The sequence below is a fragment of the Peromyscus leucopus genome, chromosome 13, assembly GCF_004664715.2.
Source record: "Peromyscus leucopus breed LL Stock chromosome 13, UCI_PerLeu_2.1, whole genome shotgun sequence".
Lineage (NCBI taxonomy): Eukaryota > Metazoa > Chordata > Mammalia > Rodentia > Cricetidae > Peromyscus > Peromyscus leucopus.
Genome location: NC_051074.1, coordinates 14,263,001 through 14,284,783, shown reverse-complemented (window position 1 = coordinate 14,284,783; position 21,783 = coordinate 14,263,001). Strand labels below are relative to the sequence as shown.

Here is a 21,783-nt window from a genome sequence, read left to right as displayed (position 1 = left end):
CTGATAACATACTACTACCTACCACAGGAATTCAATTTTCTGAAAATGGCTGGCCTGGAACTCCTCAGTTTTATATCTAGGAAACCCATCTTTACATTATCTTCAGCTGCTCTGTTACAATCATAGCAATCTTTTTACACATTCGCTTTTGCCAAAAACAACAAAAGAAAAATGAAAAAGTGATATATTTTTATTTGGCTCAAGAAATGCAGGCACCCGGAACAATCTCTCAGGCACATACTTTCTCAATGAGGAGGTTGGATCCAGGAAGACATCCTTCAGCTGGAAGGGACAATGAGCACCAAATACACACCACTTTTTTGTTTCCTAAAGCTAGGGCTTTAAAATAAGTGCTTGAGTGGAATTCTTTCATGCATTTACTTATGTGTGTTCACAGGCATACATGTGTGCCCATGTACATGTACATGTGCATGTCCTGGGAATCAAACTTAGGTGGTCAGGTTTGGAAGCAAGTGCCTCTACCAACTGAGCCAGCTCAGCAGCTCCTTGGGCAGAATCCTTAACTCGATTAGTAATAGTGTATTTGATTTAAAGTACCACAAAACAATGTATGTTTACATCACCCTTTTATTTCATAGTTAGAAATAATACAGTTCCAGAGGGTAAATCATCAATAAATAACGGTGTTTAATCATTAAATGTAAAAATCCCAACTCTTTGGCATCTGACAGGATTCTATTAATTGTCAAACTATTGACTGTATAGATATAGTTAATCTTAGTGATCATTCATCAATACAATATGTTACAAAGGTGCAGTTTACTTTAAATAGACAACATCGGAAACTTTCCAGCCACTAAAACCTCTGATCAACTCAGTATGACATGAGCCAGCATCTCCATGGCTCTCTTATACATGTTGTCACATGGTTGTCTCTGTGAGTGCATAATAAGCATCTATTAAGAGCTCCTGGGGTTTCTAACATTTATTCTGCTCTAAAATAAATTTTGCCATTCAATCTGGACAGAGGAAAACCACAACTGGTCCAGGAATGGCACATTCATCAATTAAAACGTGTTCTTATGTTATAAGCAAGACTGCTAACCCCTAAGAAACTCACAGTGCTGAAAAGAAAACATGAAATATGTCTTTCTATATATCCAGAAATGCCAAATCAGTAATAAATTGCACCTTTAAGACTGAATGAGCTAGAAATGTTTACAAAAGGTAAGTTACATACATTTATGGTCAAGGGTAGTTGAGCTGCTTCTGTTACTAAAGGCAAGGAATTATTTCTTTAGCAACAAATTAAACCAGTGTGATAGACCTAAGTTGTTAGGTAATCCAGGATTAGCCCATTAAAACTGTAGAAGCACGTTAGGCTCCTACACTAATCCTGAAACTGGGATTCCAATGAGTGCCGTGCTGCAGAGAACTGACCCTGGAAAGACCCCAGGACGTGCTGAGTGGTATCACTTCTTACTTAGTTTAAGCATTTGATAGTCAAAATCATGAGAGCCTTTGCTAAAGTGGTATTCACTTACAAGAAGTTGAGATGTAAGCAGGACTACGCCAACAACCTAGTGGACAGAATCCTTTCCATTTTCAAGTTCCATGTGGATTTTAAATCAGAAAATAAGCACTAAGGAAATGTTTCCAACTGATGAAAACTTCATGTCGGAAACATTCTGGAAAAGCATCCCACCCACTACCCATTGTAAAATAAATACTTTGTATCCCAAATTTAATTTTATTAAGACACACTTTAATAATGCTATAAAGGAATATTTTACAGCCATAGAGATCAGTAACTTTCCATGCGGAAATAAAAAAATCCATTGCTCAATATTCCTATTGAGGCAAGTGAAGAAAGATTATTCTCTTAATCTGAAATGTTAATTGTTTTCAGTGCAAAACCAGTTATAAAATATTTAAACTCAATATTTAAAAATAAAAAGTGGTCCAATTCAGCAGTGTTCAAGCTCTAAATTCCATAAGACAAATCATTACATACATTGTATAGTAAAATACAGAGATCCAAGAAGCACTGAGTACTTCAATATAAATTTCTAATGAATCATATCAAGTCAGCAACAACCAAGCAGGTAACATTCCCAGTTTGAGTGTTCAGAATCATAAAGGTGAAATTACTGCACCAAAACCTTGTTCTAGCTAAGAAGCTATGCAAACTAACGGTCAACATTCTGTTTTCTTTGCAGTTGCGTGCTCTAGAATGATAGCCCCCCGCCCCGCCCCAAGTACCTGTGATTTCATTCCTGTATCCAAAACTTGATCCAAACAATTTTTTTGTATGTTCCAGGAACACTTAGCTGATATAACCATCTCTAAGGTGAAAGGTCATGTACAGAGTACGACAGTAGATTTTTTTTTCTCTCTCTCTCTAGCCAAGGACAGGCTGGCCTAAAGCGGTTTAAACCCTGTGCAAGTCATTCATGTATTATTCCTAGCAAACACTCGGTCCCCTCGGAGGGTCAGGTGTTGAAGCTGGTACTGTAACACTTCTGTGTCCGCTGGCTCCTTGATGTTCATTTTATCTAGATTGAGGTAGTCCAGGGATTTAGAGTGAGCCCTCTTACCTTTAAGAAGACATAGAGGCAAGGGCCCATGGAGGGCCTTATAAGGTTCATAAGGTAAGGATTTGGTACACTTGTCTCCTGAGCTGGGCATCCGCCTTCGCCTCCTGCCATTAACAGCTGGAATCTCATATGGCTGATAGTACCTACTTCTAGTTTTGTACAGACGAGAGGAGCGTGCGAGTCCCGCATCCAGCTGTTTGGAGCGCAAGGGCGGTACGGCTTCCCCCTTGCTTTCCTCCCCTCCTGTGCACTTCTGGGCTAACTTCAGGAGTTCCTCACCCGTTGCAAAGCCAACCAAATAGTTGGAGTCCATGTGGAGGATCTGATAACCTGACACAGTCCGACGCATGGGCGAACATGGCGTGCTGGAACAGCGGGGCTTCTCGGCTTCCGCTTTTCCTGGCGAGCTCCCCTCAGCCACAGGTAGCGGCAGGGTGGTCAGGGTACTTCTGGACTCCCCATTTATATCTACTTCCATCTTAGGCACCAGGCTGCACACTCCTAAAAGTAAACAGACTAAGATTAGCGAAGGGTGACACAGAGATTAGGTCAAGCCCGATCCTGTTAGAACACACAGAGCGTGAGTAATACTTGTCTGGAAGACAGACAATGTACAACAGATAGATCTCTGCCTGTCTAGTAGACATCTCAGAGCAGGTGAGAAATGACCAGTGCCGTTCGGTATTCAAGGGCTCACGGACAGGAAAATGAGAATCGGAAGCCCTATGGAGGTGTACCCATGAAGAAATCAGAATGAAGCTCTTCGCCAAGTCAGCACTCAGTTCATGCACATGGAGGTTAACTCCTTGACACACTAAAAAATTCAGTGTGACTCTCAACAATATGCAAAGACAAGTCGGCACATAAGTTTCCACAAAGTTTCAAATAAATTTTGACTTGAAAATTAAATTTCCTCTCATTTAACGTAGATATATATATGAGTGCCTTGTTCTTCACACCTGCAATTCTTGGCAACTGTGCTTAAGAGGAATATAACAGAATATACTACAACTTTCTGAATGATCAATTTACCTAACAGCTATTCTGACACTATGGCAGAGGAGGGGTGGACATTTTAAAAAAGTTCTTCCCTTGAAAGCTCCAATGTTAACCCTAAACCTAATAGAGCACATACAATTTAACACTAAACATATGTAAAACAAAGCCAGAGAAATGGCTCAGATGTTAAGGGCACTGGTTGCTCCTCCAGCAGACCCAGGTTTGGTTCCCAGCACCCACGTGGCAGCTCACCACCTTCTGTAACCCCTCCAGATGATTCACTGCCCACTTCTGGACTACGAAGGCACTATACACTCGTGGTGCACAGCCACACATGCAGGCCAAACACTCATACACATAAAACAAAAATAGGCCAACCTCGAAAAATACATGCAAAATACCAAATGTCATTTTATATGAATATTTAAGCATAAAACATATCGTGAGCACACAGTTATTTTATTTTACAACGCGTAAGACAGTACTCTTGAATAGTTTAATAAAAAAGAATGATTCACAATGAATAACGGGATTGTTCATTGCAATTATCACTTTGTGTAGTTTTGAAAACTTAATGACACACAGTGTCATGAATAATGGCTAGGTTCCTAGAAAACAGCAGATAATACAATTTTGGGAAACAAAAATTAATAGGGAAAACAGAGATAATGCCCACTGAGAAAGTTTAATTTTACTTGAATTTCTATTGGTTTTAAGGAAGTATCTCAGAACACTAATCAAAATGTCAAGTAACTAATTTTCATATGAAAAATTTACTGAGAAAGGCTCTTATGTCACATAATTCTCACGAGACCTTTCATAAAACAGGAAACTAGTTCCTACAGTTTCAGTATTCATTTAAATTTCAGGCAATTAGAAAACTCAAACCAAATGAAACAGAAAACCTGTGAAGCTCATTCCTACTCTCCTTCACTAGAAGCCTGAGGAGGCACAAGAGGCCACCTGTCCCTACTACAGCCACCATACACAACACAGCTGAAAACTAACATTTACAAAGGCACCACCATAGAGTCAATGTCAGCAGGATCCACACAGGGGTCAGTTTACTCAAAATGTTGGGCTAGTCTCCTGACCGTCTAGATGTAACTAGCTGGTTTTGTTATATTTTGTTACTATTCTAGAATAAAACCTGTTTCTCTCCTCACAGGATCTGAACAGTCTAGACGTGTATGACATCACAGCTCACAAGCCTCACAGAACCACAAACTATGCCCATTTGTTATGCTAAACAAATGTTGGTCCTAAGCCAAGTGACAAAGTAACCCTTGGTCACTAACTCTGTAACGTTGAAGAGGACAAGAGGACAAACCTGTCTTCAATCTTCTCAACCTGACAGGTAGCTCTCCATCCTGAAAGGCCAGGAACAGACGTGTGGTGAGGTTCAAGCAACCAGGGCCAAAGAGGGAAAGGCAGGAACATACACACACACACACACACACACACACACACACACACACACACACGGCCTAGAACAGCCATCAGGTCAGTGACACTGTAGCCACCTGCCCTCACTGAGTGAGCACTGGCTTAAGAGTTCTCCGTTTGGCACTCCATGGCAAACCATGGTTGTCCACCAACGCCCCCATTTTCACTTGCTATATAAGCCTCTTAACGTCCACAGTTCTGCTCCTATCTCTTCTGAACTGGGTGATAATCATACAAACACCGTGCTGGAATGCATCTACTTTGCCATGAGTGGAGAAATCTGCTAAGCAGGTTTTAAAAGTATGACATTGCAGGCATAAAGGGCAAGCGCAGGCTTCTGTGGTCAATGGGAATGTCAAAGGTTTGTCCCAACGCTGTACCAATTCTGCTTTACTAGGGCAAACTCAGAATTTTTGAGACTGAAGATAAAGATAGCAGAATACAATGATTTAGAGGAACAGGCAAAAATGGTACATCGTTTTAGAAAAACAGAAGAAATAAAACTTTGACATGTCATGAAATACACATTACTGTTCAACGAAAACTTATCATTAGTTAAGTTTCCAGAAGCCAGTAAGAAATATTACCCAGCCCGAACTAAAATATGCCAACAGATCTTTACACACCTCCGTGGGAGACACTGACTTAACTTCGGTTGTTACTAGAAGAAACAGAGGTGCCTAGTGTGAGAAATGCATTGCATTCTACGTGGGCAGGCAACACACTCACTACGGAAAACACCTCTGAAACAGAAATTAAAGAAACAGTCCTGTCTAAGATCCTGTAGCATAAATATCTAATGCAGCAACTAAGGCCAAAGCAAAACAGATCATCTCCCATATAAAATAGCTGAATGACTATCTCCTTGCTCTGGATACAAACAACTGGTTTCAAATGTGGTATATGCAGCAGCTACCTGAAGAACTTCTCATGAGAAACTCTAAGAACTGGAAAACGCCTGCACACTTTAGATACCACACATTAGCACTTACATTCCAAGTTGCAGACAGTGAGTATACTCTCAAAACAGCTCTTGGGGTGGCTTCCTTCATCCCTGTGGTGTACTGATTGATACATGAAAGAGAGTGTCGCCAAGCTTTGATACCCAACAAGAAGCAGGACACTCCCAAAGAATTCTTATGAATATGCTAACTGTATCAGCAGTGGTTTCCTGGACGTATGTATTCACAAGTATATGTAAGGTTCTTGGATCATATATCCCCACATTATGGTCTGCACTTCCTCCCCCTCCTACTCCCCTTCCCACTGGTCTCCTTTGCCCTCCTTAACAGTGTCCCTCCTCGTTTCATGCCCCTCCACCAATAAGAAAATGAGTGGGACAGTTATCTAGAACTTGTGCTCCTTCACATGCCAATCCCTAGATTCCCTAGATCTCTTTTTACTGGTACAGAGTTCTTCTAAAGAACACCTACTGTGTAGCACTTACAGAAGCAGCATGGAGCCGGGCTTCAGAAAGAGGACACCTAGGGGCAAGCTTCAGTTTCACTCAGACAGAAGTGGCCATGCACCCCCTGTTCTCCAGGGCGTCCAAAAAGGAAAACGTTCTGTGTTACTGAATTCCTGAGAATCTCTTGAGTGAATTTAAACACTGAGACCCAAATCCGAGGAAATAACAGAATCTATTCTCGCGGACCCTTTGTTAAACAGAACTAACTGTTTCAGGTGTAAAAAGGGCCTAGGTGCTTTGCCAATTCCCAAGTTCTACTTTAAAAAACTGACAGCACAGACTGACCAGTCTCCAAGTCAGCCCACCCCTGCCTCAGCTGAAGACTACAGGGTGCACACCAGCACATCTGGAGGCACATCTTGAGACAGGAACTCATCCATGGGAAGTATCTTTCATGCGGTTTGTGGGTGCTAACGCAACTCAGAGGCCCTGGCGTACCACGCCATACTCTTCCACTGACCTACACCCCAGCCTCCAAGTTTCTTATTAAGAAAGCGTGTAACAGAAAATTCAGCTCTGGTGACTGTAACTGGAGATGGCTACTGTTAACACTGGCATACTCTTCCAGCTTTAGCAAGTCTATCCATGACTCAGCATTTTGTTTCATGTGCTAAAATGACCTCATCTTTAAAAAGTTTACTGTCGAGACTGGATCACAAATATGCTGGTGAGCATCATCACACACAGATGCAAAGAACCACCACTTCTGCAGATATAACAGACAGTGAATCAAGAAATGTGCCATAGTATAGCGGGTGAGGAGACGGTAGAACAGGCAAGCTGCTTGCTGTGCAAGAATCAAGACCCAAGTTCGGATCCCCAGCACCTACTAAAATTCGGTACGGTGGCATCCATAATCGTAGAGCTGAAGAGTATGGGCATCAGAGGAAATCTGGGTCTCACTGGCTAGCCAGTCTAGCCAAAAAGGCAAGGGCCAGGGCCAGGAAGAGACCAGGTCTCAAAAATAAGGTGGAGAATGATAAAGGAAGGCACTTAATGTTGACCTCTGGCCTCCATAGGTGCATCATAGGTGAGGACAAACACACACACATACATGCATACACACAAGGAATCAGATCCCATGCTTCTACAGTCTGTATCATTAAAGACACCCTTCTGGTTTCCATGAATGCCTTTTATACATAATTAAGGCAGAAGACTAGAAATAAAAGTGAGAAGAAAAAAACTTTCACTAGCAGAAGCAGTCAAGTTTCAATGGAAAAAAAAATCTAGACTAGAAACAAAAACTATAGGGCTGGGGAGATAGCTGGGTCAGCAAAATGTCTGCCTCGCAAGCATGAGAACCTGAGTTGACTCCCTGGAGCCCACACGAAAACCATGCAGGACAAGTGCTTGTAATCCAGAGGCAGACGGACCCCTAGGGCTCCTTGGGCATCTGTCCTCACCTACTTGGTGAGTTCCATGTCGGTGAGAGACTGTGTCAAAAAGGGGGGAAGTGGACAGAAACTGAGGAACAATACATAAAGTTGTTTTCTGTCCTCCCCTACACACACACACACACACACAGACACACACGTCCATGTACTTGCACATACATAAACACGCACATACACACACATAGGCTTTTAAAACTGTGTTTTTAAACAAGCGAAATTTTTAAACAATACAAAGTTTTAAATGACAGGTAACTATCTTCTCAAACAAAACAGCCAGGAGCTGGCAATGTTCACAGGTGTAACTATCTGTGAAATACATGAAGAACTGTTTTACTAGATGACCCTAAGTGAGCTAAGACAAATCACACATTTTCATTATTGGCTAGTGTACAACTGTGAATTTTAGCTAATACTAAAAACAAGAGGTCCAGAAAATAACATTGTCTAATGTCCAAAAAGTATAGCACAGATAGTACCTTCCAGCTCTTCAATATTGCAAGAAGAGGAGCCTTCTGATCTTTGGGCACAACACTTTGACAGTAGCCTAAGCACCATGGCACCCTGGGCTAGTCCTACAAAGAGCAGCAGGGCTTCGCATCTGCTATACAAAGATTCTTTTTGAGAAACACTGTGTCCTAACAACTGTATTCCACTTAAAAACTCAAAAGAATTCATTGATTCATTATCCTTCCTATTACGTGCATTCATGTATCATTAGCACACTACACCCTTGAAAATTTTCCATCTCCTAAAGCTTTTGCTAAGATGTCCACAGACATGGAAATTACATGGTTGGACTCTTTCAACCAACTAAGACGTTGATCTGCTCTGCTGTCCTCTCTTAACACACCCTTCTCATATCCCTGTCACAGACTCTGGTATTAGATTATCAGAAATATTTTTTTCACGGTACAAAGGATCTGTGAAGTTTGGTTATAGTGTAATACTCAAGAAGAGAACGGACAGTAAGTATGTGCAAAAGAATAATTTGATAACAGAAGAACACGTCTGGATACAGAGCACAGCCAACTCTAGTGACAGATACCCTGAACAGACAGAACCAATGTCCATGCTACAGGTATGGAGCACCACCCTCAGGCTATAGGTCTGGAGCACCACCCTCCACACTACAGGCATGGAGCACCATCCCTCAGGCTACAGGTATGGAACACCACCCTCTAGGCTATAGGTATAGAGCACCACCTTCCAGGCTACAGGTCGTATCACCACCCTCCAGGCAATAGGTCTAGGTCATCATTCTCCAGGCTACAGGTCTAGGTCATCATTCTCCAGGCTACAAGTATAGAGTACTACCCTCCACTCTACAGGTCTGGACCACCACCCTCCAAGGCTACAGGTATGTAGCACCACCCTCCACATTACAGGTCTGGAGCACCATTCTCCAGGCTACAGGTGTAGGTCATCATTCTCCAGGCTATAGGTCTAGAGTACTACCCTCCACTCTACAGGTCTGGACCACCACCCTCCAAGGACTACAGGTATGTAGCACCACCTCCACATTACAGATCTGGAGCACCATTCTCCAGGCTACAGGTCTGAGGCACTATCCTCAGGTCTGGAGCTCCACCCTCCTTATTTCCTTAAGGAGCTGCAGAGATCCTCAAACAGCCTTAGTCTAACACAGACGTTTTCATAACCACTCTCCTCAACAAGACACTTTCTACCCCTTTCCGTTCCTCACCAGTCTGGTTCCATGATTATTTCATCTTGTTATTGTTTCTGAAACCTCTAAAAATAATCCATGCAGACTGAAAGATGTTCAGTTCAAAGACTTCACACTGACATTTCTATTAAAGTCAAAATCTTTCTTCACTCCCTACCAATGTGATACCTAGAGGAAACTCCTATTAATATTAAACTGTATTCTCCCTTATTTCCTACATTCACAATTAGGAGTTGGTGTTTACTTTATTTACATTGCATAAACACAAACAAACACATGCAGAGAGAGAGATTTTGCAAGAAATTCCAAAACTAAAACGCTGAGTCAGAGAGCATATGCTTTGTAAATTTTTATAGCAACTACCACAAAGCTTTATGTAAAATGCTCCCATTTTTCTCACAAAGAGAATGTACTATTTTATATAACCAAAATCTAATGTAAAGCCTTTTATAAAGTACAAGCTATACATTCGCCAGGAGAGTATCATGTTTCTACTCTCCTTTCTTATAAATAAGAACTGCTGAAGAAAGGAAGGATGGGAGCCCAGAGGATAATGCATTTGCCTCTTCCAAAGATAAATAAAACAGGCATGGCTTCCATTCTTGACCTCAACTCTTATATTTTCGCTTCTAACAGGTATATCTTGTACAGACTTATAAACGAAGTGTCCAATTTCCTTCCACAAATGGTAAAAATGTTTATATACACTATGAGAATATGAAGAATGTATATTTTTAAAGTAGTTGAGTATAGTATGTCTCACCCCAACTTGAGACTAAACCCAAGTATGACAACACATGCATGGAGGATTCTCCATGCGCCTGCATGAGCTGTCAAAGGACCACAACCTGTATACAATGCACACAGTTCTAGCACTCTCCAAGACACCTTATTTCCTATACAAAAAAAAAGAGTAATATTCTGAAGATATAACAGAAATGCCCTGGCTTCTTAGACCAGCCCTGAAAATAGCTCATACCTTTCATAAATGTTATACAAATCTCAATCTCTCTCTCTCTCTCTCTCTCTCTCTCTCTCTCTCTCTGTCTCTGTGTGTGTGTGTGTGTGTGTGTGTGTGTGTGTGTGTGTGTTTGTGTGTGTGTATTTGAGAGAGGGGGGAAGAGACGAGAGGGAGAGGTAGAGAACTGTGCTCATGTATGGGATGTGCACATAGTATGCTTGTGCATATGAAGGCCAGGGGGACAAATCTATGGTATTATTTCTAAGAGCCATTCTCCTTGTGATTTTCTGTTTGTTTTGTTGGTTAGTTTTTACAGACAGACTCCCATAACCCTGGTACTCCTGGAGTAGGTTAGTATGAATGGCAAAAAAGACCCAGGGATCCACCTCTCTTTGCTCTCCCAAAGCTAGATTACAAATGTGTAATTGGATTCAGGTCCTCATATTTATGCAACAAGCACTTTACTGACTAGACCATTTCCCAAGCTTCACAATTACTTTTCATCTAAAAAATTTTTTTTTTTCATTTTCTGGATTTTTTTTTAATTGGGGTTAACCCAAAAAAAATTCACCAAAAAAAAAAAAAAAAAAAAAAAAACAGTAATCTAAATCTGCTTCATCTGCTTTATTGTGTTTAGCAACACTTAACAATACAATATAAAAGAAAGCAGATGTGATTTATTAAATACACAAAACAAAAATGTTATCAAGTTAACAAAATCCTTTTCGAGAGGGACCAGGAATGAACAGTGCAGATCAGAGCCGTTCTTCGGCGCATGAGGACTCTTAAGCATGACCAAGAGTCTAGTGAATCTTGGGAGTTTGACAGCTTTACCTCTACTGCTGGAATAGAGAAGGGCACCCTGAGGCTGCAAACAGCCTGGGTTCTGATCTCACCACAACCCTCTTCAACTCCAGTTGCAGGGGATCAGATGCCTGCCTTTGGCTCTGAGGGCTCTCTAGGCATACATATGGTGAACATATGTACATGCAGGTACAACACACAGACACATAAAATAGAAATAAATCTCTTTTCAAAATAGTTTAAAAACAAATGAACAGCAACCAAACCACCAGGCAGTTTTAGTATACATAAAGGTTTCAGAACTTGCCAGACTATACGTGCCAGAAGAATTCCACTCTCTGCCCCTTTTAAGTCACTCAGGGAGACATAATTTGTCTGCTTACAGTTACCATCCCTAAGGCCTTCAAATTTACTCCTTATAATCTACTGAAGGCTGAAAATATCTGCTAATCAAACTTGCTAAAATTGGATATAAAAATGAAATCTATCTATGCTGAATGGGATTTGAGTTCATCTGAATGCAGTTTGGTATATTAGTTCCTTAAGGGTACGCTGACTAACAGTTTAGCATTGCTTATGAAGGCATTCACTTTAAATGCCTGCAAAATAACTCAACTACCTCACGCTTAGGTACTTACCTATGGAAAACGTGAAAATAAATGTACGCACTAAGACATGAACATCAATATTTATAACCACACCATTCATAATTATCAAAACCTGGCAAGAGTCCAAACATTACTTCAAGAAACAAAGTGTGAGGCATGCACACAGTGGAATACCATTCATCGACGAACACTGAAAACTAGGAACACAACAAGTGGAAGAAGTTGATGGAAAAGCCATACACCACCTGATTTCATGTATGCGGCATTCTGGAAAATGCAAATTATTAGGCCAGAAACTAATCAATGACTATTAAAACTTAGGATGGGGAGAGGACACACACTACAAAGGAAACTTTCCAAACTATACTCAAACAAATTTTATTATGGGCAAATTATCCTTCAATAAACCTGCCACTAACAGAAAGAGGTTTTGGTAATGTATTGCCAAGTTTTACATGATCCTCCAAAACATTACAATGTCTTGGCTACAGAGTCTCAGAGACAAAAGGAAAAGTCAATGGTTATACTGTACGTGTCTGGTCACCTTCAGTGAGCACACCTCCTGAGCTGAATCACTTCACCTTTTATAGCTCTTCCAGATTGCTACTTGATTAAGAAATATAAACAGTGCACATAAAAAAGGTACAAAGGTACACTTGTACACATACAGAGAAACACAGAGCACCATGCAAACATATGGCCTCCTGCACATTTCTTCTAGTTTACTCTAGCTGGGTGGGTTAGTGACTGTATTCTTCCGAAACGTACTATGAATTTCTGAACTACTACTCTTCCCAAAGAATAGATACTTTAGTGGTGTTTTTAGTTTTTTTTTTAAGGTGCATCTTGGAAGCTGAAGAGGACCCAAGTTTGCTCCCACTATCTATGGTGGATCGCTCACAACTACCTTTATCTCCAACTCCAGGGGATTCAATGCACTCTCCTGGCCTCTGAGAGCCATTCCCAAGTACAAACCCCCATAGAGACATAAACATATACACAAAATGAAAAACAAAATCTTTATTGTGCATCCGATGAATGAGATATGATGCATCTACTTAACAGCAGCACATTCCCCCATTATCCTTTTAAATGGTTCTCCAGTTCCTGACCATTCAGAGATCACTGAGTATGAAACTGCCTTCTCCAAAGACAATGACCTCTAAGTCAAAGCAAGAACCTACAAGGGCTCAACGAGCAGCCACTCACATTAATATAGTTCTGAAAACACTAAAGAGCTATAAGGCTATCTTTAATTATTCCCCATCAAAGCCACACAAACAACTATGTGAACATAAACACAGGCATGGGGAAGGGGACAAGTAAAAGATGCCAAAGTATTGCATACTTTTAAGTTGGAATTCATAGCATGATACAAATAGAGATGTGTTACCTGTGCAGCAAATTACAACTATGTGCAAATCATTCTCCTTCGGCCACTATGTTTATGAAAATATATAACGAGAACATACTAAGGATTACTTCAGCAGTTTTTGGGGATATTTTTTGTTAGAATTATCTCTCAAATTTGAGCAACTATTTCTATCATATATTCTCAAATACTATTCCCTAAGAACTCCTACATCCTCTAGGAACTTCAGAAAAAGAAAAACCTATGAAAGCACTAAGCATTTCAAATAATTTTAGCAGGCTGCAATCATAACCTCAATTCCAATCATTAGAATCTTATGACTGTGGCACACACGACTGTAACAATACACGGACATCATTTTCACATGTTCATCTATGTAATCTTGAACACACTATGACGTTTTGTTCATATAACGGGTCAACAAACAGAAACAACAAAATATAACTTACCAGACTAAATCCCAGATGATGTCACTGTGCAATTTCCAAGGAGTCCCAAGGGAGCACAGGCATAATAATTTTTCTGTTCTACTCCAGATACTAAACATGAGACACAAAAATAAGCCTGTGATTTAATGAGTAACGCAATTTATAAAGCAATTATACTAATTCTAACTGCAAAACAGAATGAAAGTCACAGGAGGTACTAATGCTGGGTACGGGTTATAGGGGGCACAGTAACTAAGGAATTCAATTAAAAGCTGGCTTTGAGTTAGTTTGGCTAAACGAATCTTCAAAACATCTTATTGCACTTGCTCTCTGTGTTGTGTCGTGTACACTCTACCTAGAAACTAAGAGTATTTAAACAGGCTAAATAAAAAATACATGAAAATTTGGAGGCCTAAATGATGGTTTTACCATGCATTCTATTCCTACCGGTGTGTTCAAAAGACTGTAAGGGGGAGGGGGGAGACAGAGTGGGGGTGGGGCAGAAAGCAATGTTGAGGCACACACAAAAACCTGACCTTGCACGAACAGCAGTCTCTAAACTGAGGCCAGTCATGCCACTGTCCCTCCCTAACACAGGCGATGTGGCCCGAGGGAACTCAGGTAGATGAGTGTGTTTTGCATGCTGCAAGCCCTTTACAGATGTGTGACCTTATTATTATGCAATTAATTTCGGTGTCTACTCATTTGAATTCTAAAATAGCAACAATAAAAATATCCTTGGTTAGATTGCTTGAGGCAAATGACTGGAAGGCTCTTGAAAGAGGGGTGTGTGTGTGTGTATGTGTGTGTGTGTGGTGTGTGTGTGTGTGTGTGTACATGTGCACCCAACCATATATACACATGTGGAAGCCAGAAGTCAACACCAGGGGCTGTCTTCTTCTTCTTCTTCTTCTTCTTCTTCTTCTTCTTCTTCTTCTTCTTCTTCTTCTTCTTCTTCTTCTTCCTCTTCTTCCTCTTCTTCCTCTTCTTCTTCTTCCTCCTCCTCCTTCTTCTTCTATTCACCTTATTTATTTGGGTACTGGGGAGTAAACCTGGGACCTTGTACCTTGTAGGCAAGAACTCTGCCACTGAGCCATAACCCCAAGTCCTGCCTTTTTTTGTTGAGATGGAGTCTCTAACTAAATTGACAGATCATCAATTTAGCTTGGCTACTGGCCAAGGAGTCACTGGGATCGTCCTGTCTCTGCCAAGAACTGGGGTTTTAAAAGTGCACTGCCATGTCTAGCTTTTATGTAGATGCTAGGGAACACATTCAGGTTGTCATTCTTCAGCAATAGGCATTTTACCCACTGAAGCACCTCCTCAACTCAGAAGACACTTTTAATAAGACAGACCATGCAACCTACTCAAGGTCTCTAACGTCTCTTCAGCGTCATCCCCCTCTTACCATGGGAATTAAAAGACTCTATCTTTATCCCCTGCTTCCCCAGTTAATTGGATTAACTTGTTAAGATTAAAAACTGAAACAAAACAAAGACCACCCCGTCTCAAAGTCCTTTTCAACCTGTACAGATCTCATGGGTTTGCAATGCTGTACTCAACATAAGGTGGGCAGGTGCTCCTAAGAGTGGAGAGGACTCATTTTATCTACGTAGGTGTGTGGAGCCTGGAGACATAGCCATGTGCTACATAACACGTTCTCAGACTAAAGACAAACAGCAGAGAGGACAGGCCAAGAGCTGCTGGTTTGTGATTTTCCTCCAAGAATACGGGAGTTTCTGCCAAAGGAAATGGATAACTTACTGAATTCAAGGTCTTTTGCTTAATAACCAGAAATAACTAATACAGTAAGATCATCATGATAAGAACCCTGATGCTACCAGCCACTAGAACACCTTTTAATGTGGAGATCAGACATGGTCTATTTAATGTATTTTCCCACCAACTACGCTTACCTTTAGCAAACAAGCAATCTGCACAATTAGGACTTGAACCTCCCTCACGAATGAGGCCTGCGGTCTTAACAGAAACCTACTTACTGATGATAAAAATATTTGCTTCATATAATTATCCCCCAAAGAAGTTACAGAATATTGTTAGAAAATTTACACTGATATATCAAATAAATAGATGTGAAATGGGGAATGATAATAAAAAGAAAACATTTTTCATCTTTCATATGTCAAAAGATATCATTTATGCGATATAATCTTTGCTCCTTGAAGAAAAAACTATTTATCCCACTTTGAAGTACTCAGTTAAATACTACTACTTGAGAGCAGTGCAGGAATCCGCACACCAACTAGCCTGGTTCCATGGCCCACTTGATCATCCTCAAACTTGTATGTGAGCACGGCTTTACACATGATAATCATGCTCATGAAAACATATATCCAATAATTCCCGTGGGTGGAATCCTACTCTAAGTGTTTCGGGAGGCACTTCATATAAATGTTTTATTACCTCATTTGTGAAATGACTGGGGGAAAATGGTTTTATTACTAGTTCCAAGGTGACTTTGAACTTTTTAAATGTTGGGATTTTATAGTGTGAAGACAGAGACAATCTGAGTTCAATCCCCAGAACACATTCCCTCCCTCCCCCCTCTCTCTTGTGTGTGTGTGTGTGTGTGTGTGTGTGTGTGTGTGCGATAAATATTTTAAAATATAGATAATATGCTAGTTAGTTTTATTGGTCTGTAGAAACACCAGCAGGGCATTTCCTTAGTTAGTGATTGATGAGGGAGGACACAGCCCATTATGGTTGGTGCCATTCCTGGGCTGGTAGTTCTGAGGTCTATAAAAAAAAAAAAAAAGTAGCAAGATGAACAAGCCATGAGGAGCAAGCCAATAAGCAGTATGCCTCCCAGGCCTCTGCATCACTTCCTGCCTCCAGGTTCCAGCACTGCTTGAGTTCCTGTCCTAACTTCCTTCAGGAATGGACCAGGATGTGGAAGTGTAAGCCAAATAAATCCTTCCCTCCCCAAGTTGCGGTGGTCATGGTGCCTCATGTAACCCTAACCAAGACAAATAGTATGGCAGGAAAGAGCTCCAATAAGATTTGCAGGCTACTGACTATTCTACAGTTGGATGCCAGGGCTACACTAGTCAAAGTGAGAAAATCTGATATAGACTCTTAGAAACTTAGGTTGAAAAGCAAAAGGAAACATTAGAAAAATCTGAATGCTTTATTTCTGCCTTATACAATGCCTTAATTCTGAATATATATAATTTCAAAAGTCTAAAATTTCAACTTTCACAGAATTTATGGCAGTTATTTGGTGGCATATTCTCAGGCATTTAGATGCCCTAGAAAAATATTCATACTTTCAAACTTTTTTTTAGCACCAATACGAAGACCTGGTCAAACCCTCAGTCTCAAAATGGAAAGCAGAGGAACCTTAAAGCAATTATCAAACATCACTGAGCTGATGAAGAAGTCTAGGAAAGCGTCTTTAATTTCATAATGAGCAAAGTGTAGTGACGGATGATCCTTTGTTTGCCACTGCCAAGTCAAAAATAGAACAGATCCCTCAGCAGTGACCCAAGGTGAGCCAAGTATAGAAGCATCTGCCCGGTCCTCACTTTCACCCCTGACATTGCTGTTTGAGTGTAACTGAGCACCAGCTAGACACAGGCACCAGGAAGGGATAGATAGATACTACAGTAGAAAGAGACACAAAATCAATGCAGCAGAGTAGCTACATACCTACTTTAAGACTACCTTACCTATAGGGCCACCTACTACAAAATTATAGTAAAGTTTCACTACCATCTCCCAAAATAGAAATTAAAAACGGTAATAAAGGCACCCAAAAATGTAACTTTCAAGTAAAATCATCCATTTTTAGAATACCTTAAAAATCTGTAAAGCCCTAACACCGACAAATGACTCTGGTTTTATCTTCGAATGTGAAGGCTTAGATCTTGAATGGGAAAGACAGTTACAAATTCTTAAGACGGGGGTGGGGGTGGGGGTGGGGGGTGGGGAGAGCATAGAAAGACAGACTAAAGTCAATAAAGCTAAAGCTTGAAGACACAATGTTTCCAACGCCGAGAGCTGAAACAAACAGAAAGATCCATGACATTCCACCATAAGCAATGTGGACAGGAAACTTAAAACACCACCAAGGGCAGCCAACTGCGGCTGGCAGGGGAGCCACAGGTAAGGAAGGAGAGAAGACATCCAACAGCAAGTGCCAGGAGACTCCACAAAAAGCAGAAAAGTTTGCAAACATGAGCTGGCAAGTGGTACCTATCATCACGCTTCATATAATAAAGTCCTTCAAAAAGTAACCTCTGGGTTCATAGTTACTGCCCTGGCATAACTGTCTGCAGAAACCTCTTGAACCTTCAGATATCCTCGGATGATAAACAAATCCTTACCCTATCCCAAAGTAATATAAAGCAGTAAAGTGGTATGGGTTTTATAAAGCAAAAGGAATCTTTCTACTTGTGGACTTGGCGAGGTATAACCACCCAGCCATTCACTCAGTGACGTATAGGGCCACTCAACAATGTTTCTTGAGTACATAGAAACACCTGGGCAAGTTTTCAAAGTCTAACACCATGCCAGAGGAAATACAAACCTCATCCATGCAACTGCAAATCTGAACAACACGGGCAACCCCAAAGCTCTCTTTTTTCCACAAAGAAAGCTTGACATGGAAATGTTCAGTCCTAAACAAATGCTTGACTCTTAAATCTATAAATTGCTATACTTCAGGCATCAACCCAGATCCACTAATAAGAAGGAAACATGGCAAATTTTAACACTACATATACATATATATGTATATAAATCTGGAGGCACCATGAATTTTGATAAACTCCACTAATTATTAAAGATGGTACTGGGAAAGGATAGAATTTCTTAGGAGAAAAAAAAAACAGAGTGAAGTGGAAAGAAAGTATGGACTTTAAGGAGGGACCCTGGAGCAGGGGAAATTCCATTTCAACTAGTGAAAATGCCTTGTAATCAAAATATTTTCTGCTCTCAAAGACTATTCTAAAATAAATAAATAAGGGACCAAAACATTCCTCAAGTAGAAAAACACTGCACAGAAATAAAATGGTTGAGCTCAGGTTACAGCAGGGCGTGGAAAAGAAAACGCTGAGCTGAAGCCATGGGCTCTCACCATGGAGACCACTTCCAACCTTCTTATCTTTCTTCATTTTGTAAAATTAAATCACTAAGGGTTTGAAAAGGCAGTTATTAAGTACAGTGTGACTTTTTAAAGACCTTCTTTGACCTTAACCAACAAACCATCAACCTTCTCAGCATGGTAGGGCAACCCATAATTGGTTCAGTAAGACATAAATGTGTTCCTCTTTCTAGAATCAGTTCTCTGTATAGCAACTCCCTTAAAGGGACCAGCATTCATTTTGTTTCCTCTCTGCTAGTTAAACTCAAACCCACACTACTACATCATATGCAGCTTCTCTCTAAACATGTCTGACAAGAGCCGAAACCACAAGTCTACACAAAGTCTCGACAAGAAACCTCCCTCTCTTCTGGAAGCATAACCACAAAGGGACAGAAGTTTATGGTGGAGGTGATGCATTTCCCAAAGAAAAGCCGAAAACTAGGTGCTCATTGAGAAAAATAATCGAGGCTACAAGTCAGGAAACAAAAAAATTAAAAGGTGTTTGTAACTATTGTTCTCATCACACCAAATTACTTTTTTAAGACTTAATGTTAAGGTACTCTTCAAAAACACGGACCACATAATGTAAGCTAACTGGCTGTAGGAATGTCGGTGAGTATCCCTAACACCCTGGGAGATTTGGTGCTAACTGTCCCACTTACAATTAAATAAACATACCAACAACAGAATTTATGCACCAGTTCTTACCAAAGTTAAGTGGTCTCCGTGCTCATTCATGAATGCTTACATTTCATCCTGTCTGTTTTGTTTATAATCCAAGGTACCATTAAAAAAAAAATCAGCGGAATGTCCACTCATCAAAATAACCTAAGCACACACTGTGACCCAAAGCTTCCTGGATAGTAACTGTGTTTTGAACTAATTTCGAAAATGAACTTTGTGAAGGAGTGGCTTCCAATCCCTAGTGTCTACCTTGTTGCACCCTGTAAAGTACTTCGCCACCTTAAATTACAGAGTGACTTTTTTATGGCTGGGGAGGAAAAACAACGTAAAACAAAGTTTAGAAACCTCGGAGAGATCTTCTGCGGCATCTGCTCTCCGGGCTAGGAGCAGTTAACAATGTACAATGTTGCTGTTTCCAGTCTAACTCCTCTTCCAAGGATAAAAAGTTCAGCGCTCCAGGGTTCCTTCCCCGTGTCTCCCAACCTCGCACACGCGCGTACACACACACACACACACTATGCTGGCTCTGCAGAGATCGGCAGCCCACCCGGAGCCCAGCGGCGTGGGCGCGGAGCCCGGGAGTCTCCAGCCAGGCAGACACTTGCCAGGGTAGGAAGCACGCGGCCGTCGTCCCCTTCGCGAACCGGGCTCCTTTCTGGCCGAGATTTGCAGATTCCACCACTAGAGCGACTTTGGCAGCTTCACAATGGGCCGCTTCTCAAGGTCTGCCCGCCGCCCGCCCCCCAGACGCCCTTTCCTACGCTTCCCACCCGCCCCAAAGTCCACCCGCGACAGGTGGGGCGAGGGCGGCGGTGCCCGAGACATCTGCCGCGGTAGTTTCGGGCCAGCACCGAGCCGCAATCCACAGTCCACAGACGCTCCTCGGCCACCACCGGGAGGGCCCGTCGGTCCCCCACGGCTACACCGGCCGCGGCCTCGCCCGCAGGGTGCAGCGCCAGCGCACGGGGCGGCCGAGATAAGGTCGTCTGGGCTCTCGCCAGGCGCTATCGGGTCCCCGCAGTCGTAGCCCGGACACCGTTGGGGACAGAGGCGCGGCAGGCCGGGCAAGAGCTCCTTCTCAATGGGCCTCCCTGGGCCTGTCGCCTCGCGCTGCGGGGCACGGCGAGCCGCCGAGCTCGGGGCGTGCCAACGCACCCAGACTTCCGCACCTCCGCACCCGCGGGAGCGCCGCTCCGGGTCGCAGAGTCCCCGCACCACCGCGCGGCGGCGGCGAGCGCACGCCTGCACGGCCGCTCGCTCGCCCGCCCGCCCGCCGCGCGCACTCGGGGACGCACGCCCCCGCACACTCACACGCGCTGCACACTCCCGGCGTTGCCGGCCCCACCCCTGAGCCAGGAAACTGCGGGCTCTCGCACCCCGCGTGGGCCCCACCCCATGTCTCCAGACCCCAGCCATCCATCCGCCCTAGGGCTCAGGGACCGGGGCCCCCTCGAAGCCGGCTGCCACCGAGGTTGCAATGCCAGCAGCCACCGAGGAGGCCGGCACCGGGCCGGGGCGTCCCAGCGCTGCACACACACCGCTCGCCCAGCCCGGACACGAGGCGAGGAGGAAGGGGCGGCGCCGTGCCTGGGACTGGCACAGTGGCTCGCTTGACTGGGGCACCCACCCTCACGCGCGTACCCCACCCATCACCGCCGCCAACCTCTGCAGCACAAAAGGTTGCAGAAGGAGTGGCGGTCCCCGGGCAACGTACCAGCAGTCCAGGGTTCCGCCGGCTCCTCGATGCCGGCGGCCGCAGACCCGAAGCCAAGGGCGGGAGAGACGCGGGGCTGCGGCGCCGAGGTGCGGGCAGAGGCCGCCAGCCAAGCCAGCCGGGTACCCGCTGCTCTCCCACCGCGCTCGGCGCCAGCTACGGCCCGGCGTAGTCCCGCCTCCTCCCCCGCCCCCGCCCGCCTTCCCGCCTCCTCCCTCCCTCCGGCTGCGGAGGCGAGGCCGGTAAAGCGCAGAGCCCGCCTCCTGCGCCAGGCTCGCTCGCACGCTCGCTCGGGAAGGGCGGGCGGACGGGCGGGCGGCGGGAGAAGGCGCTGGGCGGCCGGCAGGAGAGCGCAGAAGGGGAGGCGGTGGCGCGGACGCGAGGCGGCGTGATGCCACCTCTCCCAGACGAAAACCCCGCGCTCCCGCCGCCCAGGAGCCGCCGCTGCTGGCAGGCCTGGGAATGCGGACGGTTCCCATAGAGCGGTGTGCTTAAAGCTGTGTGGGCATGCATGGCTGTCATTTGTGAGTTTCTGCTGAGCAGAAGTTGAGGA

At 43.3% G+C, this 21,783-nt stretch overlaps 1 protein-coding gene across 5 annotated transcripts; it reads right to left on the bottom strand.

The window, feature by feature from the left end:
• Positions 1–570: 570 nt before the first annotated feature.
• Positions 571–21,416, bottom strand: Macir (macrophage immunometabolism regulator). Of its 5 annotated transcripts, none has more exons than XM_028879113.1 (3): positions 21,231–21,416; positions 13,747–13,836; positions 571–3,059 (listed from the first exon to the last, which is right to left on the bottom strand). In XM_028879113.1, the coding sequence occupies exon 3, from the start codon at positions 3,034–3,036 to the stop codon at positions 2,413–2,415; it is 624 nt and encodes a 207-aa protein (XP_028734946.1). In that variant the 5' UTR covers positions 3,037–3,059; positions 13,747–13,836; positions 21,231–21,416; the 3' UTR covers positions 571–2,412. The 5 variants fall into 5 exon arrangements, with proteins under 5 accessions (XP_028734946.1, XP_028734948.1, XP_028734947.1 ...); XM_028879115.2 differs by lacking the exon at positions 21,231–21,416 and adding an exon at positions 20,122–21,177; XM_028879114.2 differs by lacking the exon at positions 21,231–21,416 and adding an exon at positions 19,541–20,114.
• Between the last annotated feature and the right edge of the window lie 367 nt (positions 21,417–21,783).